Here is a 15,101-nt window from a genome sequence, read left to right on the forward strand (position 1 = left end):
GATTCCCTTTACAGTTGAAGTTACAACTAACTTTCTCTGAGAAACACATGACAGACCTGGGGGGAGGTAGACATGTCTTTGAATTAACTACCCATCTATATTTCTTATAGCTGTTTACTGCAAAAGCTAGCTCTGATGATACTCCAGCCATTACAAAGAATCAACTCTCATGTACCTTCCGTTGCGCAATAGTACTTTATATCTAACAACGCTGACTCTTCTCACTTGAGTTTGCGTTTATTCTTGTATAAGTCTTTGTAAGCAGCCTTAATCTTGTCTCAGACCAAGGCAGAATATCAACCGATAAATAAACAGAAACCAAGCCTCATCTCAATGTGGAATGTTGGAAGGATGTTTTTATTTGATTGACTCTGTGATTCTTCCTAACTTGAGCTAGTCTTCTAAAGAAAAGTTCTTTTTACAGAGTACTACCGTAAGGGATAATTATCTGAATTTTGCCACCTGGTATTCTGGCAGCCAACATTGTGATTTTGCATTTTCTTTCTTATGAAACAGCTCCAAGAAGCCAACCCCCTCCTTTTCTAGAACATTTCAGTTAGAGTGACAGCAATGTATCACCCACCTACTTGCTTTTAGAAGTTGGAAAGCTTTGTTCTAACTGAAAAGCTGATATAATCATTATTATTTCATAGGGTGCAGAGACGAAGAAATGTCTCTATACCATTTATTTCATGGGCAAGCGATCCCTGTTCATTGGGTGCCAGCCAAAGTGTGTGAAAACTGTCATTGTGAGTATAATGATTTAATAAGCCTTCTAACTATTGCAGCAGCATTGAGAAATGTAATCATGTGTTATACTTTTCAAAGTGCCTTTCCATGTATTTTTTTTTTTTTTTTTTGGCCGCGTTGGGTGTTCGTTGCTGCACACAGGCTTTCTCTAGTTGCAGCGAGCAGGGGCTACTCTTCATTGCAGTGTGCAGGTTCTCATTGCGGTGGCTTCTCTTGTTGCGGAGTACGGGCTCTAGGCACGCGGGCTTCAGTAGTTGTGGCACACGGGCTCAGTAGTTGTGACGCACGGGCTTAGTTGCTCCACGGCATGTGGGATCTTCCCAGGCCAGGGATCAAACCTATGTCCCCTGAATTGGCAGGTGTATTCTTAACCACTGTACCACCAGGGAAGTCCCCCTCTGCATGTATTCTTTCTGCCACCTCCCCTTCCTCCTTATTATCTTCATTACCACTGTCGTTCAAAGTAGTAGCAGTAGCACTAAAATTCAGGACAGCCCTGCAAGTCAGCACATTGGTGAAAGCTGCAATATTCTGTTGCATGATGAAGAAAAAGAGGGACTGAGAGGCTAAGAGGATCTCCCTGTTCTCACAACAGGGGAAATGCCCCGTGAGCGAAAGAGACAGGAAATGGGCAGCTCTCCAGGGGAAGAACAGGTGCACCTGGTCATTTAGAAAGCAGGACCCCAGAGCTAGGCACCTCTGACCTGTTACTTTGGAATCTGCAGGAAAATTCTTTATAATGTCCTGTCCTGCTTCTTTCACAGAAGACTAGACATAGCCTCTGCCTATCCTGCAGAGGCAGGTGATTAGGCCCTTAAGTTGTGGAGCTTGCAGCTGCAGGAGATTTTGTGTTTTAATGCACTCAAGAATAAAGGCAGGCGCAAGCAAGCAGATATCCCGCAGGGCTTCCCTGAACTAAAAGAGAGTCATTTATAGAATGTCAAAGGTCTCACCCACCTCCCGACCTTCAGTACCAGATGAAATAACACACAACGCAAAGGTGCCAGGTTTGGGGATGGTGAGGGCCCCTCTGGCATCACTTGCATTATTTTTACTTTGTTCCTGCTGCCCCTCCTTCTTTCTCGCTTTTCTTCGTCCTCTCCTCCTGCTTGCCTTTTTCCTTCCCCTCCTTCCTGCCTCCTCGGCAGAAGCCTCCACGCTGCTCCTGGCACACCTGGAGATGGCATAGCCTCACCTGGTTCTCAGGGGCTGCTCTCCCCATCCCTCCCAACCCCTCCACGAGGGGTCAAAGCTACGGACACACATCCAGTCCCACCTGCAGGATGTCCACACCATGGCTGGACAAAACCAAAGGATGGAAGTGTGGCCTTGTCCAAGCCCAGCCTGGTCCTTCTGTTTCAGACGAGAGAATGCTGTGCGGGCTACTTTGGCCCCCAGTGCCAGCCCTGCCCAGGAAAAGCCGAGAACGTCTGCTTTGGGAACGGGATCTGCTTGGACGGAGTCAACGGCACGGGCATGTGTGTGTGTGGAGAGGGCTTCAGCGGGACAGCCTGTGAGACCTGCACAGAGGGCAAGTACGGCATCCACTGCGACCAAGGTGCGCACCCTCCCCGACCCAGGCAGGCTGCCGGAAACCAGCCGGAAATGCAGGAGAAAAGAGTGATTCGGCACGTGCTCCCTCACCAGCCGGTCTCCAGGGCAGACTGGAATCCCCCCCATTCTCATGTCAATTACAGGAACTTCTGTATTGTGTAATTTGCAATGGGCAGTGATTCCAAACATTTTCAGTTACTAACCTGGACTTATCAACCCTCCCCGATCTGCTCACTGACATTCTCCAACCCACCCACGTTTCTGTATTTGCCTGCGTGTGCTGGTCCTCTGTGGGTACGCTCTGTTTTGGACATTGCTTGATAGTTTGAAAAGCAGATCTGTGCACATTATCTCATTTAATCCATACAGGAACCATGTATAGTTGAGTATTCGTATCCCCGTTTTACAAATGAGGACTTAAGGCAAAGAGGTTGAATGACTTCCCCCAAGGTCACACCTGATGAGATTTGAATGCACACCCTGCTTCCCTCCAAAGCTTTGTTCTTGAATCATGTCCTTTACGTGAAGGTCACTCTACTGATTCATCCTCTGCCAGCCACATGCTTTACGTTGTTTTCACAAAAATCATGATCTGTTTTAGTCGAGTCATCTGCATTCTCTCACCCTGACTTTCTTGTGCCCAGGGACACACACCTATGAGAGGGCTGACGTGGGAGAAGGGGTTTCCTAATCCATGATGGGAAAACGAAGCATTTTTTCTACTTTGTATTAAAAACTACATATTTGACCTGGCTATTGCTGTTTTCTCAACAGCTAGTCCAAGCCAAACCAAATCAATATATAATTGAATCAGTATAATTGGGCCGTATAATATATAATTGGCATTATAGTGGTGATTTTTTTCTGTGTTATATGGAAGAATTATCTGCTTGCATTTATGCAGGATTTCCTAACCTAGGATCCATAGATGACCCTCAGGGGGTCCAGCACACCCCCAAGGCTGAATGCTTTTTTCTGAGGAAGGCATCCTTTAACTTTCATCCAGTTCTCAAAGAGGCTCACAATGTTGCTGTGTAACAAAGGAATCGGCATTTCTATGTTGTCAGAGAAGGTGGTGCCACACCGGCTTTATAGGAACCGAGTGGGCTTCTCTCTGAAGTCTACTCTTAGGGAACAAACATGGCTCTGTCCCAAATGGGTCCCGTATAACCGTGATTCCTCAGATAACCTCGATTCCTCAGATAACCTCAGCCAAAACACTCTCACATTGCTTGGGTCACTGCCCCACAGTGCTACACGGTGCCCAAACGGTGGTCTTTGTTGAAGCATGACCTGATTCACCTGTTAGCCCCCTCCTATGCCCCCACCCTTCCCGGGAATCCACCCCCCAAACCCATTAGCGACAACGATCATCTAGAACCAGGCAGTAGAATTACGTGCACCAAAGTGAACCTTAGTATTAAATGTAAAGCGAATTGTTGAACACGGGTCAGAGGTCTGACAATGTGTGGGTGTCTTTCCACTTAGCGTGTACTTGTGTCCATGGGAGATGCAATCAAGGACCCGCGGGTGACGGCTCCTGCAACTGCGACGTGGGCTGGCGAGGAGTGAAATGTGACGATGGTAAGAGCCAGCCTTTCGGTACTAATGATCTGTTCTTAGCCTCACTTCTCAGCAGCTACATGTTTTTCTCCTTCTAAAATAGAAATGGTATCTTTATTTCTTCCTTTGGCGATAAGGTAATTCCTACTTGCAGCCAAAAAGATTGTAAAATAAAGAAAAGCATTAAAAAGCAAATAAAAATTACTCATACTCCCAAGACAGGGAAGAAACTATCATTAGTATTTTGTATTGGCCTTCCAGCCTTGTTCTAGGTATATAAATGTGTGTATGGGACTGTACTCTTCACACAGTTTTGTAACCTACTCTTTCACTTCACAATATATATAATCAGTATCTTTTCATGTGAATAAATATAGATAAATATCATTTTTCTTAATTTCTATACAATATTCCATTATCTGATTGTACCATGCCTCTTAAAATCAATTTTCTGCTATCACAAACAATGCTGCAATGAGTATCTCTTTCATATATATATTCGTATATATATTCATATATATATATTTGCATTTGTCTTATTAATTTATTTGGTTAAATTCCTTGGGATGGTGAGTTAGAAGTTGGCAGTTTGGGGGAAAGGTTTGCTGCTTACTGCCAAGTTGTCCTCCAGAGACTGTATCAATTATTTTCCCCCCCAGTAGGGTCTGAGCAGGCTCGTTTTCCCCAGGCCCCCACACTGCACTGATGGTTCCTAATGTGCCCCCATGAGAGTGATGAGAGGGGAGAGAATTTCAGGCAGAAAGAAGCTCGTGGCACAGCCCAAAGATGTGGGAAGGCTCTGCACATCTACAGGACCAAAGGACTGCAGAATGGGAGGGATGTAGAGGCAATGAGGAAAGCGGAATGAGAACAGGCTAGAGGCGTAGGCAAGTCAGCTCGTGAAAGGCTGAGGACGGCGGACCTTCTGCCGAGCCAACAGGAAGCCATTCAAGGGTTTTGAGCAGGGCGGCAATGTGATGTGACCTGCATTTTACAAAGATCATCCTGACACTGGGTTGGAGAGAATACCCCTGGAAGCAAGTATTAGAGAGTCCCCCTCACCTGGGGCAGGGGCTGGGGAGGAGTCACAGGTGCCTGCCAGCCCAATGAGGGCTCCAGGAATGTGGGCTTGTCAGAAGGATTGTCTTTGCCCAAAGCTCCAGGTGATGTTAAAATCAAGAGAACTCAGATTTTGTTGAAAAGCTAAAGTCGGAAGTGTGAGTGGTCTCGAGCCAAAAAGACATCCTAGAGCAGATATCAAATGCTGGTGTGTGGAGCCAGGGTTCAGAGGGCCTGGGAGAGGGAAGCAGGGAGCAACAGGGTCACATAAACAGGAAGACAGCCTGGGGGGATCCCTAGATCAAGACATAAGCGGCAGCCAGGGAGAATCTGGGGGTTTACCCTTGACTGTCATTTATATGCTTATAGGAGCATGGTGTATGGGAGGACCAACCACATTTAAAGGGACAGGGAACAGTCTAGAGGCTGTGACAAGTTTTCACGCCCGTCCTCCTGCTGCTCCTCTCACCAGCAGCCTTGTGATTCATCTCTTTGCCTCCTGTCCTATTTCCCTCCATTCCGTACTCCACATTGCTGCCAGACAGAACTTTCTAAAACATAGATATCTTAGTCTGTTCTGGCTACTGTAACAAAGCACCGTAGATTGTGTGGCTTATAAACAACAGAAAGTTATTTCTCATAGTTCTGGAGGCTAGAAGTTCAGGATCAAGGTGCCAGCATGGTTGGGTTCTAGTGATGGCCCCCTTCTGGGTTGCATACGGCCGTCTTCTCATGTTATGGCAGAAGAGGCAAGAGAGCTCTCCAGGGTCTCTTTTATAAGGGCACTCATTTCGTTTGTGAGGATTCCACCCTCATGACCTAATCACCTCTCTAAGGTCCAACCTCCAAGTACCAGCACATTGCAGATTAGGTTTCAAAATATGGGTTGGGGAGGGGGGACATAAACATTTGGACTATAGCAGCACTGTTACCCACCCTCCCCAGGACCTGACAACCTGCTGTGATTCTCCATAGCCTCCAGTAGGAGAAACTTCATTGCCTATAGGAGACACACCTTAGCAAGGTGTGGTACAAAGCTGTTCACCAATTGGCACTCACCCAGTTTTCCAGCCTGGTCTCCACTGCACACTCTGCTTAAGGGGCTTCAGTCTAGTAATGGAAATAAATGTTCAATCGTGTTCAGAAAATTGCGATATGAGAGTGCAGAGTAAAGCGCCTCTAGACCAGACTAGACTGTTCTTTGTTCGCATGCAAACTCCCCACTCCCAAGCCATGTCAGACATCATTCATCGATCATTGCACTCCTTCCTCTGAGGTCAGATAGGGGCACCACATCCTTTTCAAAAGAGCACACCATGTAGTCACTACCAATTAATGAAGTTGGCTCAAAGGTTTAGAGCAGATTTCAGAGAGGAGGACCTAAAAGGTGATTGGGATTTCAGAGATAGAGAATGGAGAGAAGGAGATTTCCAGGCTCAAGGAAAAGCACACATAAAGGCACAGAATTGCACTGCATCTACTCTAGCCCACTGGAGCCTGTAAATGTTCCCTCTGACACAAAACAGACCACTTTCGCAGCCAGGTCTGTGTTTCAGGACCTTCTATAGAAGGCCAACCAGGCCAGGCCTAATGAGATTTCTCTTGGCCAGGCCTAATGAGATTTCTTTCTCAAAAGCTCTTAGCCTGAGCAACCAGCCCAATGGGTCCTTTTTCTCATCTCTAACAATTTCTTTCTGGATCTTCCCCTGCCAGGAAGTATCTGTTAGCTGGGCATCCAAGGTAAAAACATAATGCTGTTCCAGGAAATTTAGGAACTAATTTGGCAAATAGGTAGTGACTACCTGCTGACTATTTCTGCACATGCAAAACAATAACAACAACAACTTCATATTAATTATAATTAGGTATTTGCTTATTTATATCACTCTGTAACAAAATGATGAAAAATTAGGAAGAATAAGGAACATAAGAGGTATAAATAAAATAGAAAATTAAGCCCCGGGGAGGGATGTGCATCCTCACCACCTAGCAAGGGGACCGGCACACAGGAGACACTCCATTGGTGTATCTGACCTTCAGATTTGGCTCTGAGCTTCCTAGAACCCAAGGTAGAAAAAGATTTACACGGTCACATAGTTTTACATAGTTCACGTGATGCATACCAGTTACTTGTGAGGAAGGACATCTTTCCTAGCACCAAGTACTAAAAGAAAGTTCTTGAGTGAGATTTAGTAAAGAAGGGCTGACACAGCATTTGGTTCTCTTTTTCAGAGATCACAAAAGATGAATGCAATGGGACCTGCCACACCAGTGCCAAGTACGTCCCCTTTGGCCTCCTTTGGAGGCGATGCAAGGGTTTTTTTTGTTTTTTTTTCAAACATCTTTATTGGAGTATAATTGCTTTACGATGGTGTGTTAGTTTCTGCTGTATAACAAAGTGAATCAGCTATATGCATACGTATATCCCCATATCCCCTCCCTCTTGCATCTCCCACCCACCCTCCCTAACCCACCCCTCTAGGTGGTCACAAAGCACCGAGCTGATCTCCCTGTGCTATGCGGCTGCTTCCCACTAGCTATCTATTTTACATCTGGTAGTGTATATATGTCCATACCACTCTCTCACTTCGTCCCAGCTTACCCTTCCCCCTCCCCGTGTCCTCAAGTCCATTCTGTACGTCTGTGTCTTTATTCCTGTCCTGCCCCTAGGTTCATCAGAACAGTCAGAAAGAGAAAATGCAAGGGGGGATTCTCCTAGTAGCATGTGTCCACCCAGGCCCTATCTTTAGGGAAATAGTTTCCTGAGACCATTTCTGAGGATGTATGATTAATTTAAGTACGAAACTAAAAATGAGGCCACCATCAGCTTGCAGATCCAGCCTTTTGAACACACTGCCACCTGAGTTACCTGACATGCTGGCAGAGTGCCAATTGTTACCCCCATTCAAGCCACAGGGACTCTTTCACAGAAGCAGAGGGAGCCCGGTGGGCCTCAATTTCATCAAACCTTACTTGCAATTCACAGCCAAGCCTTCCTTCTTTATAATGGAACTTCATACTCCTAACTCCCAGAGGGGTTTAATGGGTTAATTAATCAAGAGCCCAGTAGCTGGAGTTAGACCTGAGTTCAAATCAGCGTCTATCATTTCCACTGACTGTGTGACCTTGAGTCACTTATTTAATGCCTCTAAGCCTTGGTTTGCTCATCTGTAAAATGGGAATAATGATAATACCTACCTGTTAGGGCTATTGGATATTGTGTAGGTTACATAAAATAATGTGTGAAGCACAGCTCCAAGCACGTAAGATGCTCTCTAAAGATGGGCAGCTACCCTCCTTATCCTTGGGCCAGTGCCTACATATACACACTCTGTAGTTTGCCTGATAAATGACTCCAGTTTTAGCTGCTTGTGGCAGGGCCATGTTAGGGATGGACTCTTCCCCCCAGCCTTAGGCGGGACCTCAGAGTGCCTCACGGCGGTGAGAGCTGGGATGCTAGGGATGAAGGGGTATTGTGAGTCCCGTGGTGGGGTGCTGTGCGTTTCTCTACAAACACCACTTGCCCTTTCTTGTTGCAGCTGCCTCCTCAATCCAGACGGCACCGCCTCGTGCAAATGCGCAGCAGGGTTCCAAGGGAACGGGACGGTCTGCACAGGCAAGTCAAGAAGGAATTTGCTGAGAGGAGGATAGCATGAGCTCTTGAGAGATCTGTGTTCCTGCAGACTAAATGGGCAGCTGCTACCAACCATTGATGGTGAACTGGATGTAACAGGGCAGCAGATCGTGCCCAGGGAGCAGGACACCTGTTCACGGATAGGGCGTGTTGGTTTTGGAACGTGTGGGGCAACCGCCCCTGTTCTTTTCTCCAAGCCTTGGCCGCAGTTGGAATCATCTGGAGAGCTTTAAAAACCACTGATGTGGCTGACCTAGGATGTGGCCTGTGGCGGGGGCGGGGGGACCTCCGGAGTGGGATAGAAAGAGGCTTGAGCCCTGGTTCTTCCCCCCAATCCCCACACGGCCTTGGGTGGGTCTCTAAACTACCCTGGGCCCCCCTGGCTCATTTGTAAAGTAAACATAAAACTCTCTCCGCTCGCAGAGTAGTTTGGGGATGAAATGACCCCTCCATGTACAACAACAGAATGAGGCAGCTGTTAAAAACAGCCCCGGCGTTAGACACCCTGGGTTCGAATCTATGTTCTTATAGTTCGTGTCACCTTGGGGAAGTTGCCTGACTGCTCTTTGCATCATTCTGTCACCTGTAAGTTGTAGCTCATAAGAGAATCTCCCTCCCTCGATTGTTGGATGATAACCTGAATTAAATAATACCTGTGAAGTGCTTAGAACATCCCTGGCACAGAGCACTCGATAAATGTGAGCTCATACTCTCATGGTGCCCAACACATATTTGGTGCTAGGAAAATGGAAACACTTAGCACTGTGTCCAGGCAGGCTTCAGTGCAGATTGTGGTGGAGCTGGACAATGACGGCACCAATTTGCTTTCTAGACCATCTGACCCTGGGGATTGTCCCCGATGTTCCCTGCAGTAGGATGTGTACAGCATGCCAGTGAAAACGGCTGGAAAGGCAAATAACTGTAATGTTTCTCTTGCCCCGTGCTTTGGGGAAAAATAACAAAAGCAGAGGACGCAATATAACAACCAACATTTCTATAACATTTTCATATACATTATCCAAACCTGCAAGTAAACCTATATAGGTGGACCCCAAAGTTCTTATTTATTGAGTGGTTTGTCCAAAGTCACACGGTGAATGAAGGCCAAGCCAATACTCAAACACACATCTTGGGTCTCCAAATGGATCTAGGTCTTTGATCCACTTTGAATTAATTTTTGTATATATTGTGAGGTCCAAATTCATTCTTTCCCATATGGATATCTAGTTGTCTCAGTATCATTTGTTGAAAAACTTATTCTTTCCCCCATTGAAATAACATCTTGGCATCTTTGTGGAAAATCAATTGACCGTAGATGTATGGGTTTATGTCTGGACTCTTAATTCAATTCCATATAGATCCTTGTGCCAGTTCCACACTGTCTTTATTACTGAAGCTTTGTAGTAAATTTTGAAATTAGGGAGTGTGAGTCCTCCAACCTGGTCCTTCTTTTTCAAGATTGTTTTGACTATTCTGGGCCCTTTGAATTTACAAATGAGTTTTAGGATAATCTTGTCAATTTATGCAAAGAAGTCAGCCAGGTTTTGACAGAGATTGCATTGAATCTGTAGATCAGATTTGGGGAGTAGTGCCTTCTTAACAATATTAATTCTTCCCATCAATGAACATGGAATGTCTTTCCATTACCTAGGTCGTCTTTCATTTCTTTCAACAATGTTTGTAGTTTTCAGAGTGTTTTATAGTTTGTTAAATGGAGTCCATCTTTTAATGCTATTGTAAGTGGAATTGTTTTCTTCATTTCATTTTCAGTTTGCTCATTGCTACTGTACAGAAATACAATTGATTTTTGCCTACTGTTCCTGTGTCCTACACAGGATCATTTATTAGTTCTGATTGTTTTTAGTGGATTCCTCAGGATTTTCCATAGCAAGATCATGGCATCTGCAAATAGAAATGCTTTTACTTCTTTTCCAATCTGATGTCTTTTATTTCTTTCTTGCCTAATTGCCCTGGCCAGAACCTTCAGTACAGTATTGAACGGAAGTGGCAAAAGCAGACCTTGTCTTATTCCTGATCATGGGAGAAAGCATTTGGTCTTTCATCATTAAGCATGATTTTAGTGGTGGGTTTTTCATCAATGAAAAATGTCCTTCATCAGGTTAAGGAAGTTCCCTTCTATTCCTAGTCTGTTGAGTGTTTTTATCATTAATGGTATCGAATTTTGACAAATGCTTTTGCTCATTCTGGGATGATCATGTTTTGTCTTTAATTCTACTGATGTGCTATATTACATTAATTGATTTTTGGATGTTAAACCATCTTGTATTCCTACATAAATCCCACTTGGTTATGGTGTATAATCCTATTTATATATTGCTGAATTTGACTTGCAAGTATTTTCTTGAGCTTTTTGTATCTATATTCATAAAGGATATCAGTCTGTCGTTTTCTTTTCTAGTGATGGCTTTGTCTGATTTTGGTATCAGAGTAATACTGGTCTCAGAATGAATTGAGAAGTCTTCCCTCCTCTTTCAGTTTTTAGAAGAGTATGTGAAATTTTGGCATTTATTAAATGTTTGGTAGAATTCACCAATGACATCTGGTGCTTTGCATTCTTTTGAGCTATCCATATTTAATCCAATGCCTACCGTTTTGAAGTATTTTCCATTTCTCAAAGATTCAGGTAAAAACGCATCAATTTCCCCCCCCCCCCCCCCCCGCCCTGCTCTGTGTCATCTTTCTGTTCTATAGCAATCAACGCCTGTGAGATCAGCAATGGAGGTTGTTCTGGCAGGGCTGTCTGTAAAAGAACCACCCCAGGAAGCCGGGTGTGTGTGTGCAAGGCAGGCTATACTGGCGATGGCATCGTGTGCATAGGTAGGTACCATCCCTCACCCGCGATTTCCAACTGCCTTTAATTTTGACCCCTCGGTCCTGGTGCTGTCTGATTTCTCCACTGTACATTGACTTGTTTCCCCTTTGCTGCTCATAAGCAATCGGCTAGGAAACGCTTTAACACCAAGCACATATCCTGCTCCTCACCTAAATGTCCTCCTAAATTTAGCATCTACTGATGATTCTTCTCTGAACCAATTATACTGTGATGGTTACAAGTGTTTTGTTTTTTTTAATTCCTACATCTCTTCATTCATAGCATGTTAAATGGGACTCCAAAATTTTATTATTTCGAGTCCTTGGCTGCAAACACTCATATTCAGTCAATAGAGGGACAGAGTCAAGCCCGCAGACATGCCTCTGCTGGCACAGTCCCACCCCTGCGGAGCCGATTGTGAGAAACCACAGCTGGTTCCCTCCCTGTTGGGTTACTTCTGCCTCAGCGTTGTCAGAAAACGGAATCACGCCTTGACACTTGCTCCCCTCGGTCAGTTAGCCATCCTGGCTGGTCCCTCAAGACAGCTTTACTTAAAAAATGAGGCTTGACTCTCATGCCAGGTGTTGCTTTTTGTTTTAAAGAGATCAACCCGTGCTTGGAGAACCACGGTGGCTGTCACGAGCACGCAGAGTGCACGCAAACAGGACCCAACCAGGTGAGCTCTGCCTCCGCGGGGGCCTACGTTTTCCTAGGAGCAAATTCCCGGGTAGTTAGACCCAGGCCTGAGGGAGAGGGGCTGAGGACAGACCTCCAGGGAGCAGCAGCATGAAATAAATACATTAGAGGAGATTCTGGAAGAATTCCCCAGGAGGCCATTCTTTGGGAAGCAGGAGAAAAGGGGAGAGGGGCAGGGGACAAAGGGTACACAGGGAGAAGGGCCTTCCCTAGAGTGGGAAGAAGTGGCATGTGCAAACACCACGTGGTTCCAGAAGCACCTAGAAGGTCTCCAGCAATGCTCTCCTTTCTGTCAGCTTTCTGATGCCCAGAATCTTACCATTTTTCTTTGGCTTGAGGCTGTGAAATGCATGTGCCACAGCAGAAGATAACGGTGTTAAGGCCTCTGTCAGCCACGTATTCCCCAGCACTGTGCCCCTTGCGGTGCCTTCCGCGGGAGCAGGTTTGGGGACGTGGGGAAATGTGAAGGCTCCAGCACAAAGGAGGGGAGAGGCCGAGGGGTGAGAAGACTCAGGCGGGGAAGCTGGAGGCTCGGGGACCCAGGCTGTGCCTCCCTCAGTCCGTGTCACGTTGTGAATGAGCAGGAAATTGCGTACGTCAGAAACTGGATGATGACCAGAGCCGAGAGCCGGCAGAACCTCTCTGTGAAATGACCCATTTCCCCTTCCTCCCGGACAGGCCGCCTGTAACTGTTTGTCGAAATACACTGGAGATGGGAAGGTCTGCACACTCATCAACGTCTGCTTAACCGTGAGTACGGCCCCCCTCCCCCGAGGTCTGGCCTGCGGTGCCCCCTTCTCCGCGTCTAGGGGCGGGGCATTGAGGTGGGCCCCGTCAGAGCTGCTTCTGGGCCATTTCTCCCTCGTGTCCCAGTTGCAGTGTTGGAGAAACTCCAGTCTCTGCCTCCGTCTTCACGTGGCTTCCCCTCTGTGTCTGTGTCTCCTCCTCTAGTGAGGACGCTTGTGGTCTTAAGACCCCCTGGTTAATCTAGGACGATCTCACCTCGAGATCCTTCACTGCATCTGCAAAGACTCCTTTTCTAAACAAGGTCACATTCACAGATACCAGGGCTTAGGGCGTGGACATAGCTTTGCAGGGGGCCACGATTCAACCCACCGCAGAGCAGGAGGGACAAAGGTCTCTGCCCCAGCTCACAGAGCGAGCACCCGGCACAGCCAGAACTCGAGCCCACGTCTGTCTGACTCGGAGCCCGCGCCCTTGACCACTTCTCGTGGTGCGTGGTGCTTGTTCCTCCCGAGAGGCGCTGATCCCCTGCAGGGGCCCGGTTCATACACCTTCCTTCCTCGTTCATGTCACTGCCCACCTGAGAGCCTCCTGCTGTGGGCATGAGTACAGCACAGACAGCCCGTAATTAAAGCCCTTCCTCTCCAGTCAAGGTCCCTACTGTCCCCTGTGCTGGTCTGTCTGTTTCATACTGACTGCCTTCCAGCCGATGACTTTTCCCTTTGCTGTGATGGATTAGAGTTCAGCCTAAAGCTGAGAAGTATCCAACATGCTTGATGCCTTTCTAGTTAACCCCCCAGGTGCTGAGAAATTTCCCATTTGGCAACTCTGGGCTGATCTATTCAGGGCTGGAGATCTGCTGGGATGGGCTACCATCTTGAGATATGGGCATACCTCAGAGATAGTGCGGGTTCGGTTCCAGACCACCAAAATAAAATGAATATCGCAATAAAGCAAGTGACAAAAATGTTTGGTTTCCCAATACATATAAAAGTTATATTTACACTATACTGAGGTCTATTAAGTGTGCAATAACATTATGTCTAAAAGACCAATGTATGTAAACCAACTATACTTCAGTTAAAAACAAAAGACATTAGGAGTTTAAATAATAAATAAACAATGTACGTACCTTAATTTAAAAATATTTCATTGCTAAAAATTGCTAACCGTCATCTGACGTCGCCACAAACCTCCAATTTGTAAAAACCGCATTACCTACGAAGTGCAGTAAAAGAAGGTATGCCTGTGTAAGGCTGGGGGAGTAGGATGGCCCTTATAACTGTAACGAGTTGGAAGGCAAGTTCAGGAAAAGGGCAAATAATGCAAGCCGGTCAGTTAGAGAGTGAGACAAAAAGTAAATTTCAATACAGAATCGCTGCGTGAACATTGGCAGAGCTGGCAAACTAACTGGTCTGATTCCTATCCCCCACTCCTTGGAAATTCTACCAGAAAAATGGCGGCTGTAGTGAATTTGCTATCTGCAATCACACCGGAGAAGATGAAAGGACTTGTACTTGCAAACCTAACTACATTGGGGATGGGTTTACCTGCCGTGGCAACATCCATCAGGTAACGCGAGGCATGTTTCCATAAAGTAAACTCCACCTTCCTCCCCGTGCGAAGAATCCAGGGAGCTAAGGAGGGTGCGAGAGTTTTGTTACATATAAAACTATAAAATACGAAAGACTATTTTCATATAAATGGACAATGAAAGGAAATTTTATCTCCCAGTGGGAATTCAGTGATTCAGATCAACAGTTCTAAAGTCAGAAACACCTGGGTTTGAATTCAGCTCTGCCAGTTAGTAATGTGACTTTGGGCAGATTATTTCACCTCTTTGTGTATCCGTTTTCTAATGTGTAAAAGAAAATAACAATGGTACCAGCCCCAGCAGGTCGTTGTAAGATTTCAATGAGATAGTGTGGGTAGTGGGCACAGAGCACACAGTACCTCAAAGGCATCGCCGTGATGTGGATTGCTGTTGGAGTGTGTGTGCGAACACCCTCGGGCGGAGAGGGTAAAGCCTTGTGATACTTGTAAAGTTCTACCTACTACAACGTGAACATCCTGTTATTTGGTTTAAAGAGGGACTAGAGCATTCTGGCTGATCAAATATTCTTGTTGATAAAGAAACTAAATCTGCCATAAACCTATAACTGAGTTTTTTAATATTGAACTTTTAAAAATGAGTCATTCTGAACATCAGTTGTGGACCTATAGATGAGGCAGATTTCCAGTTGAAATGATGGTAGATACTCTCAATCT

The 15,101-nt window shown here is 45.9% G+C and overlaps 1 protein-coding gene across 4 annotated transcripts in view; it reads left to right on the forward strand.

Moving 5' to 3' along the window:
* Window positions 1-15,101, forward strand: part of STAB2 (stabilin 2) — a 151,751-nt gene that overhangs the window by 96,550 nt on the left and 40,100 nt on the right. For 3 of the 4 annotated variants that reach the window (XM_036866125.1, XM_036866126.1, XM_036866128.1), the window contains 9 exons: window positions 654-749; window positions 2,113-2,308; window positions 3,793-3,888; window positions 7,159-7,204; window positions 8,466-8,542; window positions 11,273-11,398; window positions 11,996-12,069; window positions 12,768-12,839; window positions 14,286-14,405. In XM_036866125.1, the coding sequence (XP_036722020.1) occupies window positions 654-749; window positions 2,113-2,308; window positions 3,793-3,888; window positions 7,159-7,204; window positions 8,466-8,542; window positions 11,273-11,398; window positions 11,996-12,069; window positions 12,768-12,839; window positions 14,286-14,405 (903 nt within the window). The remainder of the gene's footprint in view (window positions 1-653; window positions 750-2,112; window positions 2,309-3,792; window positions 3,889-7,158; window positions 7,205-8,465; window positions 8,543-11,272; window positions 11,399-11,995; window positions 12,070-12,767; window positions 12,840-14,285; window positions 14,406-15,101) is intronic. The other variant, XM_036866127.1, reaches the window with a different exon arrangement.

This window comes from Balaenoptera musculus, chromosome 10 (assembly GCF_009873245.2).
Source record: "Balaenoptera musculus isolate JJ_BM4_2016_0621 chromosome 10, mBalMus1.pri.v3, whole genome shotgun sequence".
Taxonomy (NCBI): domain Eukaryota; kingdom Metazoa; phylum Chordata; class Mammalia; order Artiodactyla; family Balaenopteridae; genus Balaenoptera; species Balaenoptera musculus.